At 35.9% G+C, this 16,138-nt stretch overlaps 1 protein-coding gene across 3 annotated transcripts in view; it reads right to left on the reverse strand.

The window, feature by feature from the left end:
* Positions 1–16,138, reverse strand: part of UBR3 (ubiquitin protein ligase E3 component n-recognin 3) — a 309,463-nt gene that overhangs the window by 112,886 nt on the left and 180,439 nt on the right. For all 3 annotated transcript variants that reach the window (XM_027865976.1, XM_027865977.1, XM_027865975.1), the window contains exon 24: positions 8,190–8,278. In XM_027865976.1, the coding sequence (XP_027721777.1) occupies positions 8,190–8,278 (89 nt within the window). The remainder of the gene's footprint in view (positions 1–8,189; positions 8,279–16,138) is intronic.

Here is a 16,138-nt window from a genome sequence, read left to right on the forward strand (position 1 = left end):
AGATAGATAGATAGATAGATAGATAGATAGATAGATAGATAGATAGATAGATAGAGGGCACAGGGTGAGTTGAAAATAAAGGGGTCATATCTGGAAAATAAAATTAAGGGGTGAGAGAGGAATATACTAGGAGGAGAAAGGGAGAGGCAGAATGGGGTAAATTATCCCACAAAAAAAAAAAAAAACGAAACAGAAAAGAAAAGGCTCTCACAGTGGAGGGGAAATGGGGAAGGTGAGAGGGAATGAGTGAATCTTATTTTCATAGATTTGAATTAAGCAGGGAATAACATACACACTCAATTGGGTGTGGAAATCTGTCTTACCCTACAGGAAAACGTGGGGAAGGGGACAAGAGAATAGGGGAATGATAGAGAGGAGGGCAGATTGGGAAAGGGAGTAATCAGAAGCAAATACTTCTGAGGAGGGACAGGGTCAAAAGAAAGAATAGAATAAATGGGTGGGTGGGATAGGATTAAAGGAAATAGAGTTAGTTTTTCACAGCATGTCTACTATGGAAGTGTTTTGCATAACTGCACATATATAACCTATATTTAGTTGCTTGCCTTATCAATGAGGGTGAGTGGGGAGGGAGGAAGGGAGAAAATTTGGAATCCAAAGTTTTAAAAATACATGTTTAAAAAAAAAAATCTTCACATGCAACTGGGAAATAAAAAATATAGGAAATGGGGTAGAGAAATCCATCCTGCCCTACAGGAAAATTGAAGGGGAAGAGGATAAGAGAAGAGGGGGAGAGATAGAAGGGAAGGCAGACTAGGGGAAGGGGTATTCAGAATGCATGCCATCTTGGGATAGGGGGAGGGGCGAGATGGGGTGAAAATTTGGAACTCAAAATCTTGTGGAAGTAAATGTTGAAAACGAAAAAATAAATAAAAATTACCATAAAAAAAAAAAGTAATGACAATACCACTACTACGTCTGTATCCCAAAGAGGTAAAAAAACAAAAAGGAAAAGAATCTATAGGCACAAAAAAATTTATAGCAGCTCTTTTAGAGATGGCAAAGAATTGGAAATTGAGGGGATGTCTAACAATTGGGGAATGGCTGAACAAGTTGTGGTATATGATTGTGATGGAATACTATTGTGTTATAAGAAATGATGAGCAAGATGCTCTCAGAAGAAAACCTGGACTTTCATGAACTGATTCACAGTGATATGAGCAGAACCAGGTGACTTTTGTACACAATAACAACAATATTATATGATGATCTCCTGTGAATAACTTAGCTATTCTCAGCAATACAATAATACAAAACAATTCTGTAGGACTTATGATGAAAGGTGCTGCCCATCTCCAGAGCTAGTGGAGCCTGAATGCAGATCAGATATTTTTTCTTTACTTTATTTTTCTTGGGGTTTTTTTGTTTGTGTTTTCTTTCATAGCATGACTTACATGGAAATGTTTTGCATGACTACACATATGTAACCTATGTCAAATTGCTTGCCTTCTCAATGAGGGGGGAAGAAGGGAGGGAAAGAATTTGGAACTTAAAATTTGAAAAAAAAATGTTAAAACGGTTTTTGCATGTAATTGGGAAAAATAAAATATCAAATTTTTTTTCAAAAGTAAAAAAAAAAAGTACAGCTTGAGCCTAAGTGCAATTAGGTGAGCCTCCTCTCCTATATCTAATCTGTTAGCAAAACCTATTAATCTTATCTTCATAACATTTCTCACACATGCTCCCTTCGCTCCTCTGACCCTGCCATAACCTTGATACAGGAACTTATCACCTAACACTCAAACTACTGCAATTTGGACACACGATAATACCTGTTGTGCCAATTCTTTTATTTGCCTCCCCAATGAGAAACCTGTGAGCCATCCTAGTTTTCATTTTTCTTCTACTTTTACATATAAGAATAAGTGAACAAAATATTTAAGCATTTATTTTGTGCTTATGACTGTGCTAAGTTCTGGGAATACAAATACAAAAGAGAAAGTCCTTGCCCTCAGGAAGCTTACATTCTAAGACAAGGAGAAAACACACTGAGTATTGGCAACTAAGGAAGGAAGTTTGGGTCTGGGAAATCACATGAATGGTTAGTGGAAAGATAGGGCAACTGTGGAAAGTGGAGGCAAGAAGGGTTGTAATGATGTCTGTAGTATGGCAGGAAAATAACTATGAAGCCTGAACAAGCGAGAGGAACTAGCCCAGCACCAGATCCAGTAATGAGGAGGCTTGACTTTTTGCTTGGAACTCTTGCTGCTGCCACCATTTCACCTGCTACTTGTACTCTCTCTGCATGCACTCCAGGTCGGTATCCACCTGATATTACATACCTTTCCTTTGCGCATCCTAAGTTTTCTGAGGCTGGAAAAATGTCTTACCTTTTTGTTGGCTCTGCTGCTCTAAAATTTGACTTAAGGTGTTATTTTAAAGTTGTTTGGAGGGGAATGTTGAGAGAGTTCATGGGTTACTGCCTCTAATCTGCCATCTTGGCCTTGCCCCCTTACCTACTTTTCAATGCAAAGTTCAAAACCTTATTTCTTCCAGGAAACTTTCCCTGATCATTCCATTCTAAACTGAACTTTTTGAACTCTTAAGTACTTATTATACCTACCAATCAGGTGATGTTTGATCATTTATTATGTCGTAGCATTTTTACTTTTCATTCTTTGTCTCCCCAGACCAAACAGTAAGGAAGGCACTGTGTACTTAAAATGTGTGTCCTACAACATTAGCTTATACAGGACTATGTACGTAGTAGTTACTTAATATTTGTTGAACAAATGAATGAAAAGTTTTGTATAACGATGAATTCTACGAATCTGATCATTTCTTAAAATCTCAACTTGAGAATTTTTTTAAAGTTTTTCATGATATGGCTCCAACATATCTTTCCAGAATTACTATGTTATTATTCTCCTTTCACACACTCTACCTTCAAATTAAAATAGGATACTTGTTCCCCAAACTCTTCATTTTACCTCTTTACTTCATGCCTTTGCACAAGCTGTTGCCCAAACCTAGAATATACTCCCTCTTCACTTCCACCTCTTAAAATACTTAGCGCTTCCTTCAAGGATAAACTCATGCATCACCTAGTAGGAGAAGCCATCCATGAGGCCTCTAATTGATAGAATTCTCATTCTCTTCATATTATCCTGTATATTCTTATCAGAGGGCAGGTATTGTTCTAGTTTTGTGTTTTTATCCCCAGTGCCTGATAACATGATCTTATACACAACAGGGAATTAAACGGATGACTAGACTGCATTAGATTTAGTCATGAGACTGAAAACCCTCAAACAACATCCTTCTAAGACTAGATAAATTATGTTTTCTACCATAAACAATAAAACGGAAAAGCCTTAAATGGACTAAGTCACAACATGGCAATATAGAGAACTATGTAAGAAGAGGAAATCTTATGTGCGCAGAACATATACATTTTATCTCTGACACAAATTCAGAGGAAAGCAACATCTGAATTAATTATACATCATTAAGGTAGCACATAGACTTAGGAGAAGATGATGTCTGTCAGAAGCTAAAATGACAACCATATAACCTTTACAGGTGAGTTGGCAAATTCTTCCCACTTCAAAAGTTTTTCAGACTGACTTCTGACACAATTACAGAAAACATGGGCATCAGCTACCCAAGAGGCAAGATAATGTTCTCAATTTTTCCAAATGACAGGCAGTTTCAAGAAATACTCAAGAATAGATTTCATACTTGAGATTTCCCTGAGGCTAAAAGGACAGAGATCATATCTACTGAAGGTAGATACATTCATTTCACATTTATATAAAGTAGAAAAGATCAGGAATGTTTCTCCATTCCAAAAATAAAATAAAACAAAAACAAGAAAGAAAGAATACTATAAAGATGAACACAGAATAGAAATAAGATGAACCTAAAATCTAACAATACAAAATGAATTTAACAAAAAATTAAGTAAAATTGCATAAATCATAAGTGACTCATCTTTCAATTCTTCTAAAAGAAAAGTCATTACCTATGGAAAAAAAGATAGATTCTGTTTTCTTTTGATTTTAAGGGTGGAGAGGAAATACCAAAGAAAAAAAGAAAGGGGAAAGGTACTAGAGAAATAAGTGCAAAAACCAAAATAATCTATATTCACAAGGAGCTCACATTCCAATGCAGGAGACAACAGGTACATAAAATACAATAGCATGAATATAAACTGAATATATGAGAGGGTATTACAGATGACAGGCTCAGCGAAGGCTTCATGTAAAAGACTGTCCTTGAACTCTGTCTTAAAAAATGATAGGAACTCTATGAGTTGGAAGCAGGAAGGAAGTTCATTCCACACATGTTGGAGAGACAAAGGCACGGGGATCAAAGGAGTATTGTGTATGAGTTGCAGAGGGAAGGCCAGTTTGGCTGAATCTGAGAAAGAGGGATAGGAATATCCAGTGAAGCTAGGTAGGTTAAGGCTAGGTAGCATAGGACTTTAAAAGCTAGATTTTATATCTGATCTTAGAATTAATAGGAAACCATTTGAGTTGATTAAGCCAGGGAATTACATGATCAGATCCATGCTTAAGGAAAATTAGTTTACCAGAAATGTATATGATGGATTGGAATGAGGAGAGACTTGAGGCAGGAAGACCAAGAGAAAGCTATTGCAATAACCAAACCAGATGTGATAAAAGGCCTGAACTAACATGGTATCTCAGTGGAGAATGAAGATGGATGCCAGAGATGTTGTGAAGGTAGAAATCACAAGATTTGGTAACTGAATGGTTATGAGGGGTAGGAGAGGAAGAAGTCCAGGAGAAAGCTGAAGTTAACAACCTAGGAGAATACAAGGACAGTGGCATTTTCAACAGAAATAGACAAGTTGGAGTGTGAGGATGGTTACAGAGGAAAGACAATGAGTTTGGACATGTTGAGTTTGAGATTTCTCTAAGATCATCCAATTTGAAATGTCCAATAAGCAACTGGTGATGAAGGAAGTTAAGCTCAGGAAGAAATCAGGACTGGATCATGCATAGATCTATAGATCTGGGACTTAGATTTTCATAGAGATAATCCATTAAACTTACAAGAATGGATGATAATACTTAAGAGTGTAGAGGAAAAAGAAAAAAGGGCCTAGGAGAAAAACTTGGGGAACACCCACAGTTAGGGGATATACTATGGATGAGAAGAAAACAAAGGAGACATTGAAGGTTAGAAAGGTAGGAGATGAACCAGAGGCACAATAACTCAAAGAGGATAGAGGATTCAAGAGAAGGTGATCAACAGTGTCAAATGCAGCAAACAGGCTGAGAAGAATTAGGACTGATAAAAGACCACCAGATCTGACAATTAAGAGATCACTGCTAACTTTGAAAAGTTTCAATTGACTAATGAGATTGGAAGACTGACTATAAAGGCTTGAGGAAGTGAGAGGAAAAGTATAGAGTGGAAGGGGAAAGGAACAAGCATTTATTAAGCACTTACTGCGTGCCAGGCACTGTGAAAAGTGCTTTTACAAATACTGTCTCACTTGATCCTTACAACAATCTATGAGGTCAGTGCTATTATTATTCCCATTTTACAGTTGAGGAAACTAAGGAAGACAGAGGTTAAGGCACTTGTCCAGGTCCCACAGCTGATAAGTGTCTGGGGCCACATTTGAACTCACGTCTTCCTGACTCAAGGCCCAGTGCTCTCTCCACTGCATTACTTAGCTTCTGCAGGGAATGAGACAAAGAATCAATTAGGAAGGAGTAAAAACACTGCTCTGTTGTAGAAAGGGCCTAGTTGAAGCTGGATACATGAATTCATAATGAATCCAGTTGGCACAGGTGTGAGACTTCTTCCAGTTGCACTGAGTGGCTCATGCACAGAATCAGAGAAGGCAGACAGTGAAATACTTTAGACCTGACGTTTGGCAAGAGAAGAGCAGCAACAGGATAAAGGAGCAAGGGATTTAAGAGGAGAGGACAGTGTAGAGTTGAAATGACTAAATATTCGGCCCAAGATGGAAAAGGAAGAAAGTACAGTCAGAGCAGAGGTGATGGTTTAAGAGACTATTGAAGGACAGAGAGATTGAAGGTCCTGATGGGGATTAAAAAAACAGGTATAGGAAAAGTAAGTCACAGAGAAAAGGCTAATAACAGTAAGTTATAGTAAGGTATACGAATGTCAGAGTTTCCAGTTAGGGAACTAAAATACTTGTTGAATAATAATGAGATCTAGTGTGACCATCCTTACATGTGACTGAGGTGGACTAGAGGAATAGGGATTTAAGGTTATTATCATGGAGATTGCTCCAGCTTTCATAATCACACTACCAATATCCTCAGTTACTTCTGCCCTACTGATAGGAGGCCTAGAGAGCAAAAGATTCCCTTCCTCCCATCGCCTGTAACCTCTTGTTCCATGGGGCTCAAAATCTCAGCCATCTCTTCATTGCTACCAGATGCTCTGCTTGGTTTCAACTCCACCATCATCATACCCCAATTCCGGGCATTCTCTCAGGCCCTCCCCCTTGCTCTTTTCAGCTTCTTTTTGTGCACATTAGATTGTAAGATACTAGGAAAGTAGGGACTGTTTCTCTTCATTTTTTTTTATTTGTATCCCCAGCACATAGCACACTACCTGGCACATAGTAGTCACTTAATAAATGTTTATTGTATCCTATCACAGGTTGAAGAATTACAAGTAGGGAGTTTGTAGGAGCATCTACCTTGATAATAAAAGCCCCTAATCTAAGGGCAGGAGTTGGAGAGGAGAGGAATCTGGTGAACAAGGAACTGAATTCCTTGTGAAATAAGAGAGAATAACCTGCAGGGGTCCATATATTACAGTTCTTGAGGGTTTATTAATTCAACTCTATCAAAACTAGAGGACAATCAAATTTAGGGTCTCTTATAAACCTCTTGTAAACCTCTAAGATAAAAAGAAAAATGAAAAGAAAACTTTCTTCTTTATTCTTCTTAAAGATTGTATGTATTGTGACATCATAATTCAACTTTTACCTATGACAAGCCTTATACTTCTGTCTGTGAAAAGGTATCATATCAACTATCGTCTTCCTCAGCACCCAAGCTTTATCTCTTATCATCTTAATCAAAATGAGATTTGAACTGATATCATTTAATTTTTGATAGGATAAAAAATTGTAATTCTTTAAAAGCACAAGGACGGCAGTCAACTGAGTCAATAAATTAGCCTGCCTCAATTAAATTAACAAGTGACAAGATATTATGCCTTGACAGATTTGTCAAACGAGACTAGTCAATCAATCAGAAATGTGAACTAGGTTTGAACAAGGTCAAGACATCTCTAATGAATAGATCAATCAATTACAGGCTTTAGACTTTAAAAGTCCTTGAAAGTTATTGGATGAAGAGAATCATTCTGCATAGGAAGGTTATTGGTTCTGGGTGAAAAAACTTTTGGGTCTGTACAAGGATTCATGTATCTGGCAATTAAGTGGTAGAAACCTCTAGCCAAGTCTCAGAGAAGGAATTGCTTAGACAGAGAAGGGCCCTAGCCTCAAACTCAGTGTCAGTGTCTTTCCTTCTCTTTGATCACAGAAGAACTTTATGAAATTTAGAAGGCCAGTAGATTTTGTACTTCCCACTGGCATCCTTGACTTAACAATGTCCCTGAAATAGCTAATGCAGTGTATGCAACTGGAGTCAAGAAAAAAACTAGACACACTTGAGAAAAAATAGCTTCAAGACTCTATGAGGAGCCCAGTACAGAAGTTGTACCATGCCTAGAGGCAATATCCTAACTACCTCATGAAGGGGAGAAAAGGATTTCCAACAGCCAGGAACTATAACCTCTTTGCCACTTGTACTTCCTAAGCTTGAGTCTACCTTCCTCTAGACTCTCTATGTGGTGATCGGTGAGTTTGTCACAAACTTTTGGAGGAAATGTTTTATACCAACTATGTTATTACTATGCCAAACTGCTAACCAAAAGTTAATAAGGTTTAGCTGATTAACTGATATCTACTACTAATCATGGGAAGAAGCATACCAGTGGGGGCTCATCAGTGACAGCATTAGAAAAATACCTCCCCAACTCCTCAGGGTTACCCCTGGATCCCTGATAGGAGATACAGTAACCACCCGAGCTCTAGTGTCCTGATCTACCAGTGCTATCCAGAGTCATGAAGGTCACTCCAGAACCTACATGCTCTACATAAGTATGGCATAATAATTATACATATCGCTAAATAATTTAAAACTCACCAACATCCATAGCAGTTTCCATGAAGCTTTTCTGTCTGGAAGCAAATTCTGCAAGCAACTTCTGCTGTCTTTCTCTAGCCTTTTGTCGCCTAAATTAAACAAAGACAGAGAAGATGTACCACGTCTCTAGCTCCAGCAGTTTTTGATAATACAATCACTATAATCAAAATGAGGCTTTAAAAAACTCACAAATGGGAAACTAATTTCTTCTACATTTGAAGAAAATGCATATTGTGACATGCACCATGAGCTGTTTTTCCAGCTGTTGTAATAGCCATCTACAAAGACCCCCTACAGGAAATGAAGTCATGATCCAGGCTACATTTATGAGATGCTTTCACTACAATAAACAAACTAAACTTAGTTACTCCATATCTATGTCCTTTCAGAAAACTAAAACTAAAATACATACTATTGGAAAGCGGAGACTTACTCATTACTACGTAATAGATTACTTATTGCCATATAACATACACCCTATAACACTGGAATGTAAACTGAAAAGAAGTGGGGAAGACTATATTCATTAAAATGCTTGCACAAGATGTCCCAAAAGTCTTAGTACAATTTAAACTTACTAAAATTTAAACTGTAGGGTTAAATAAACTGCACTAAGACTTTTGGAACATGCTGTCTATCATAGTTAAAATTTGGAACAGACTGACTAATTTCTGTTTTGAAGCTTTATAATCAGTTATATTACTGCTTTACATCACAGATCAATGACTTTTACAATCCACAAAGGGGACAAAAAAAGTGTCTCAACATCTCTTTTGCATGCTGAAAACTTGTTTGTATTTGGATCTTATCCCAACAATTCAGTTATTAAGTCTTAATAAGAAGTTTCCTTTAAAATCCTGTGAATTTGTAGTCTTCACCTTCACATTCCTCTTCCCTTTCTCAAAAGGCAGTATCCATATAGTCATTTCTACTGTCTCTTCAACAATTCCTTTACTTTGGGTTCTTTCATTTCCAAAAAAAATGTCACTGATATCAATTTGGTTTTCTCTATTATCTCTCTTAATGAAGAAGATACCCTCCCACCAAAGGTTCTTTACTATTTTAAGTAAATTTATCATTTATTTATTTATTTATGGCATTCTTTTTTAAATTTTGAGTTCTGAATTCTCTGCCTCCTGCCGACCCCTCACCCATTCATTGAGAAGGCAAACAATATAATAACAATATAATATACATGTGAAACATGTTATTATCATGCAAAACATGTTTCCATATTGCCATGTGGCCAAAAAAGGAAGAAAAATAAGGTGAAAAAATTATACTTCAATCTGCACTCAAGAGTTCATCAGATCTCTCTCTGGAGGTAGAAAACATTTTTCATCAGGAGTTCTTGGGAACTGTCTTGGATCATTGTATTAATCAAAGTAGCTAAGTCTTTTACAGTTAATCATTCTTACAATATTGTGTACTGTATACAATGTTCTTCTTAGTTCTGTTTACTTTACTTTGCATCACCTCATATAAGTCGTCCCAGGTTTTTCTGATTATAGGCATCTCATCAATTTCCAGTTCTTTGTCACCACAAAAAGAGCCGGTATAAGTATTTTTGTACTCATAGGTCCTTTTCCTTTTTCTTTGATCTCTTTGAGATACAGACTGATAGTGATATTGCTCATGCACAGTTTTATAATTCTTTGAGTATAGCTCCAAATGGTTCTCCAGAATGGCTGGACAAGTTCACAACTACAGTAACAGTGCATTAAGTGTACCTATTTTTCCACATCCCCTCCAGCACTTGTCATTTTCCTTTTCTATCAGGTTAGCTAATCTGACAGGTGTGAGGTAGTACCTCAGTTTTTTTCATTTGCATTTCTCTAATCAATAGTACTTTAGAGCATTTTTTCATACGACTTTGGTGGGATAGCTCCCACCAGAGGTCCCTTACTAAGGGTTAGTAGTGGAGAGGCTAGTTGTATCCAATGAACCAGATCAACAAGAAAAACTATGCAATGAAAATAAAAACACTGATGGAAAACTACTTCACATAATAGATGTGGTACTCCACAGTACTTGAGCTTTTCCCCAATAGAAAGAAAGTTCCTTGAGAGTAAGGTATGTGACACTAGGTGTGTGACTCTGGGCAAGTCACTTAACCCCGACTGCCTCACCAAAAAAAGCAAAAACAAACGAACAAAAAAGAGAGAGAGAGAGAGAGAGAGAGAGAGAGTGTAAGGCATGTCTCACTTTTAGACTTATGTTTCGAGCATCTGTCACAAAACAGATAATAAATGATTCTTTTTGGACTTTAATTTATCATTCTCAAACTCTAGTTTGTATGTTCAATATTACAGCTATTTAAATCATCATCTCTTATTTGCTATTTATGAAAAGTATTCCTCAGCTTCTAAGTTGATAGATTCTAATAGGTATTTACAATGTTTTCAGTTTGTATGGCTGGACTGGAGAAAGGAAAAAAAAAAACAACATTGCAAGAGAAGGGAGGATTTTCTGGAATGATATACTAGTTGAGAATAGAGAGCAGATATAAGAAAATACACTACAGCACCAAGCCTAAATCTACCTCCATTCACGTTCACTCTCCCCTAACCTAAATATTTGTCCCCCAATGCTCACTAATTGCTGTATTCCTTCTAAATTTTGAAATATAATAAAATGGTTTGGATTGAAAGAAGACTAAAGGCCTATCATCTTTACCCTTATGCTTTTCTCTCGGACCAGGCTTTCCCCTATAGAGAACTCACTCCCTGAACTCAGCTTCAGTTACTTCTATGTGAATGACTATAAAATTTGAATCTGAAGCATTGAAATTTATCCCATTCTCTTAGAACTACATAAAATTTTTCTATAAAAAAGACACAAATGATTTTAGTAAACTTTAATTTTTAACATAAAAAGATAAATAATTGTAGTGAAATTTGTCTCAAGGGATCATAATTCCCAAATGGTACAAAGCTTCTTGGGCAGCTAGGAGGCACGATAGAATGTCAGGCCTGGACTAAGAAAGACTCATCTTTCTGAGTTCAAATCTGACCTCAGGCACACTAGCTGTGTGACCCTTGGCAAGTCACTTAACTCTGTCTACCTCAGTTTCCTCATTCGTAAAAATGAACTGGAGAAGGAAAAGGCAAATCACTCCAGTATCTTTGCCAAGAAAACTCCAGACAGGGTCACAAAGGGTCGAATACAACTGAAAAAAAAACTGAACAAAAAAATTTCTTATAGAATTCTAAGGTAAAAAATTACCCTGGAAGATAAAAGGAGCACTAAAGAAAACCTCTTGAGTGTTCTGGGTATGGCTATTCTTGAAACAGACTGTCTCTATCCAATATATGTGTGTTCCTCATACCTGAAGCCCCACTTTTTACTTTCTACTTACCAAAACACAACCCCAGCAGCTCCCTGCCTATATAAAAGGTAAAAAGTCAATCAACTGTATCTGGGCAAGACTCTATCCCTCTTTATAAAACTGCTGACCTTTTCAACATCCCACCACACCGATGCACGAAGTGATAACCATGAACCTAGAAGCCCCACCCATCAACCTCAACAATGCAATAGGAACTTTAAATAAGCATGCACCAAGTTCAAGGGGGGGGGGGGCAGCTCAATGAGATGTCCATCCAACAACATAATCCTAAAATACGCATTTTTTATCTATCTGGTTTTCTCTGTATGGATAAGTGGTTGTGCTTCTCATTTAGGAGTCTCTCTAAAATGTTAAAGAGCTTTATGGTCACCTACAAATAGCATCTAGAGCAGCACAACCTGGGGCCTGCCAAAGGATTTCTTCTATATACAAAGGATCTTCTTCTCTACATTTTTCACGGGTAGCCAGAATCCTTTGGCATGCCGTAAGTGGCCCAAGGGCCATAAGCGGCTGCAGGTTGTGCAGACCTGATCTAGAAAATCTCAACAATTACAGCTTACATATTTGGCTTGCGAACTAGAAGTCCTCCATAATAGCGGCAAACACACCCAAATTTAGTCAACCTGATATTAATAATAAGGTTACTGAACAAAGTTGTTAAAACTATCAAGATCTCTTGTTAGGTCTATCAAGGAATCTTGCATGATTCTGATATGCAGTTGGGATATACCCTGATGAAGGAGAACTGTTAAGGCAGAACTTTATCCTACTGAATCAAATGCTTTCATATAGTCAATAAATGATCTATACAACACATCTTGTAAATCTATACACCTTTTAAACAATTTTTGACTCCTCAAAAATATGGTCTACAACAGCATTTAAGAAGCCTACCTTTTCTCTATACAGATATAGATTTTTCTCACAAAGATTTTGGAAAGATGAGATAATAAGCATATAGGTGAATGGTTACTGATGTCAGCCCATGACTTTTTTCAAATCTTTTAGGGGCTCTCCCTCTTTCTGGGATTTTGAGAATTGATCACGATTTCCAAATTGTCTCACCTCTAGAATGTGCCTCATTTATGTGTACTTGGTCCTATCCAGTAGATTTTTCCCATTTTTGTTTTCCTTGGGAATATCTCAACTTCTCTCTATTAACACAATTGAAACAGTGATAAAAAAGTTCAAATGTGGTGGGGTTCCATCATCCTTGATGGTGAAGAGAGTTCATTATAAAATATTTTACAATCTCTTCCACTTTTTGTTGTTGTTATCTCCTTCTAGCTTCATTTTTCAATGTCCTTGGGATAATATGCTTAGCTGAGATTCTCAAAAAAGTTTTCTTTAAACTTGCTTTCCAGGCAAGAAGAGCCACCAGCAGAGTTATCTGGTGCATGCTGTGTCCAATCCCAAATCTTAAAAGAAACATTCATGAAATATAGGATGTGTGGTCTCTCCATTCTTTACTCCTCAGCCATATTTTCAAGCATTTTTTGCCACTCTCTTCTATGTTTATCTTTGAATTCAACTAACCAAGTATCTAAGAGTATGCTGATTTAATTCTGGAGAATCTTATCAAGTTCTTGTCCCTCCATTCTCTACAATACCTGCTGATACATAAGCTACAACTATTTTCATGGTACTCTTTTTTAGATAAATTTTATTATTTTTAAATCTGGATAAATTCACTTTCTTTCCTTCTTACCTCAACCTCTCCCACTGAGAATGAAAGAAAAACAAAACCCCAGTTATAGACACATATAGCTAAGCAAAGCAAATTTCTGCACTGGCTGCAGAGCTCACACTGCACTCTGAGCCCTTCACTTCTCTATAAGGAGGTGGAGGTCATGTTTCATTATTACTCCTTTAGAATCACGGGTGTTCACTATACTGATTAGTTCCTAATTCTTCCAAAGTTATCTGTCTATCATTATACTCTTTCTGTAATACAAATCATGGGCATTACAACATAAGGAGACACATATCCAGTGATTTTTTTTTTTGTCTTTACACGTGCTACAGAGCCAACTCTGCTAACTCCATTATTTTTCTCTTTAATGATAGTCATAGTTCCATTCAGCTACAAGTTCCTTCTACTTTCATTTATAGTAAAAACGTCAAGATTGATATGATTCAGTTCCTCTAGCAGCATAGCTACTCACAATTTAGAGTACCAACAACTGAGTTAATATATGTTACACATGTATGTTCTATGTATGTATCACATATGGACATGTGTGCACCACCTTCTATACCATTTGTGTTTTAGGCTGCCTTTTAGCTCATTTCTGAAGACTCATCTTTGCCTCTTCTGTGTCAGTTCCTAAACAACAGACCACTTTATGAAATTCATGCCTCTCCCTCCTGTGATTGCTTTGTTTTCCAGCCCTTCTGCAACTGTTTAATGTCTCTTCTGTGCTCTGGTTAGTTTCCTACCTTTTAGATTAATGCCTAACTTTGGTATTCATTGTTTTAAATAAAAAGTATTTAAGGTTGATTGAATTCTATCAATCATTTGGAACACTATTCATTAAATAATTGAAAGAGTTAATCTACCTCTAAAAGTAGGATGATTAATGCAAAAAGTATAGGACTTGGTTCAATAATTTTTTTAAAAATTTAAGATAAGGCTTGAAGATAAAAAAAAGAGTATATACAGGTGATTTAGACGTATAAGTACCTCAGGAAAAACTTAGAGGGAGCAACTTTATGAGGAATCGTATTACAAGTATATGTTAACAACAGCATAATTTTATTGGCCAATTTTATTTAAATGAATAATATTGGACAAATATAACTATAAGACAATAAAAACTTTGGAAAGTCAGAAAAATTTTTCAGCATTTTAATCTGTGAATTAGAATAAGAATTAGAAATACTCAAAAGCAAAAATCTCATGAGTTATTTTCAAAATTAGGAAAACAGTATAGCTAAAAATAAAAATAAGCTAAAATATACTCCTGAAATTAGTATAAAATTTATTGAATGGCTTGTAGTGATATAAAAAATAAATTACATAGCAAAATACTAATTTGTTAGAATTCAAATAGGGTTTAAAAATTGATTCCTATAATAAAAAATCTATATATGAGGGCATGAAATAAATTTGATAAGATCGTAATTTTAAGTTTTTGCGCATGTGAAAATATAGAATATGTAATTTTATAATGTATAATATTAATGTGACATACAACATTGCTATGAGTAAATCAGAACAAAAGAAATGTTTGTGAAATTGAAAATAATGAGAACATTGTATAAAAAGAATGGCAGGAAATATGTTTCAGGTTATTCTTAAAGAAATCAACTTATTTGTGCAAATTATCCAACTAGCTTTATAACCAAGACAAATATTTCTATAAAGTTTGTTGACAATATTATTCTGCTTATTTCCTTGTTAACAAATGACATTTCTACTACACTTTAAAATTTCCAAATATCTTTATGTATGTCATTTCATTGGAGCCCTACAACAACCTTGTAAGGCAAATACTAGGATTTTATTATCCCCAATTTTACAGATGAGAAAAAACTGAGCATGAGAGAAGACTACAGAAAGGAAAATTGAAATGAAATAATGAAAATTGAAATAATCAGAACCAAGAAAAAACAATATACCCAACGATGGCAATAATGTAAATGTTATTGGGAAAAATTTTAAACCAAAGATTATGTAAATATAATCACTAAGCCTTTCCCCAAAGAAAAGCTATGAAAATGGACCTTACTTGCTTTCTGCAGAAGTCAGGGTTGGGGCACAGACTATGGGTGCAGAACATTACATAAACTGTTCATAATCTTTGTAACTTCTTTCTTTCATACACTTTGAACCCAAAATTAATTAAAAGCTCCAAGTTTTTCCATAAGAGTAGCAAAGTCTTAGGAGGAGGCAAAAGGGTTGCAACCAAGAAAGATGACTATCATTTGCATGTAAGAGTCATTTGTAAGTTGGTGACTATATATAGAGGTTTTGAATTCTTAATATTTTCCAGAAAATCATCATTGCTATTTTCCTTCATGAATTTTTCCTCAATCTAGGTTATGCCTTTCCTAAAGTAGGTTTGACTAAAGTAAATAGAGACCCTTAATAAGAAGACATAAACAAGGTCTGACACATCCAGTGCAGCTCTGTAATTTTCCATTATAACCCAAGGTGCTAAGACATTGAGGCTGAAAGACATTGCAACCAGCTAGGACTGGATTAGCACTCCATCTTGGTTTCTATGGAGATCACTTGTCATGAGGGCAATGTCTGTAGGTTGAGAAACCTGAAAATAGGTCACCACTAAGTGCTCATACACTGCTCAATTTTCATTACTACCAAACCAGATCTGAAATCCAAAAATAAATTAAATATATACTATGTAAGCAGCATAGCTAAATCCAAATAGATTGATCTTAATTCTAGTCACAGGATACTGCTGATATTTGAATTGGTTTCAAGTACTTATTAACATCATTGGTGCTCAAAGGAAAATTCTTAGACTCAGGATTTCACTTGTATTATATTACTTTACAGTCTTTGTCCAAAATAAAAACATTCAGATTATGTATATAATGTGCCATATCTACTATAAATGTTTATGGAACTCTTTGG

This window comes from Vombatus ursinus, unplaced genomic scaffold (genome assembly GCF_900497805.2).
Source record: "Vombatus ursinus unplaced genomic scaffold, bare-nosed wombat genome assembly UNPS02014779.1, whole genome shotgun sequence".
In the NCBI taxonomy this organism is placed as follows: domain Eukaryota; kingdom Metazoa; phylum Chordata; class Mammalia; order Diprotodontia; family Vombatidae; genus Vombatus; species Vombatus ursinus.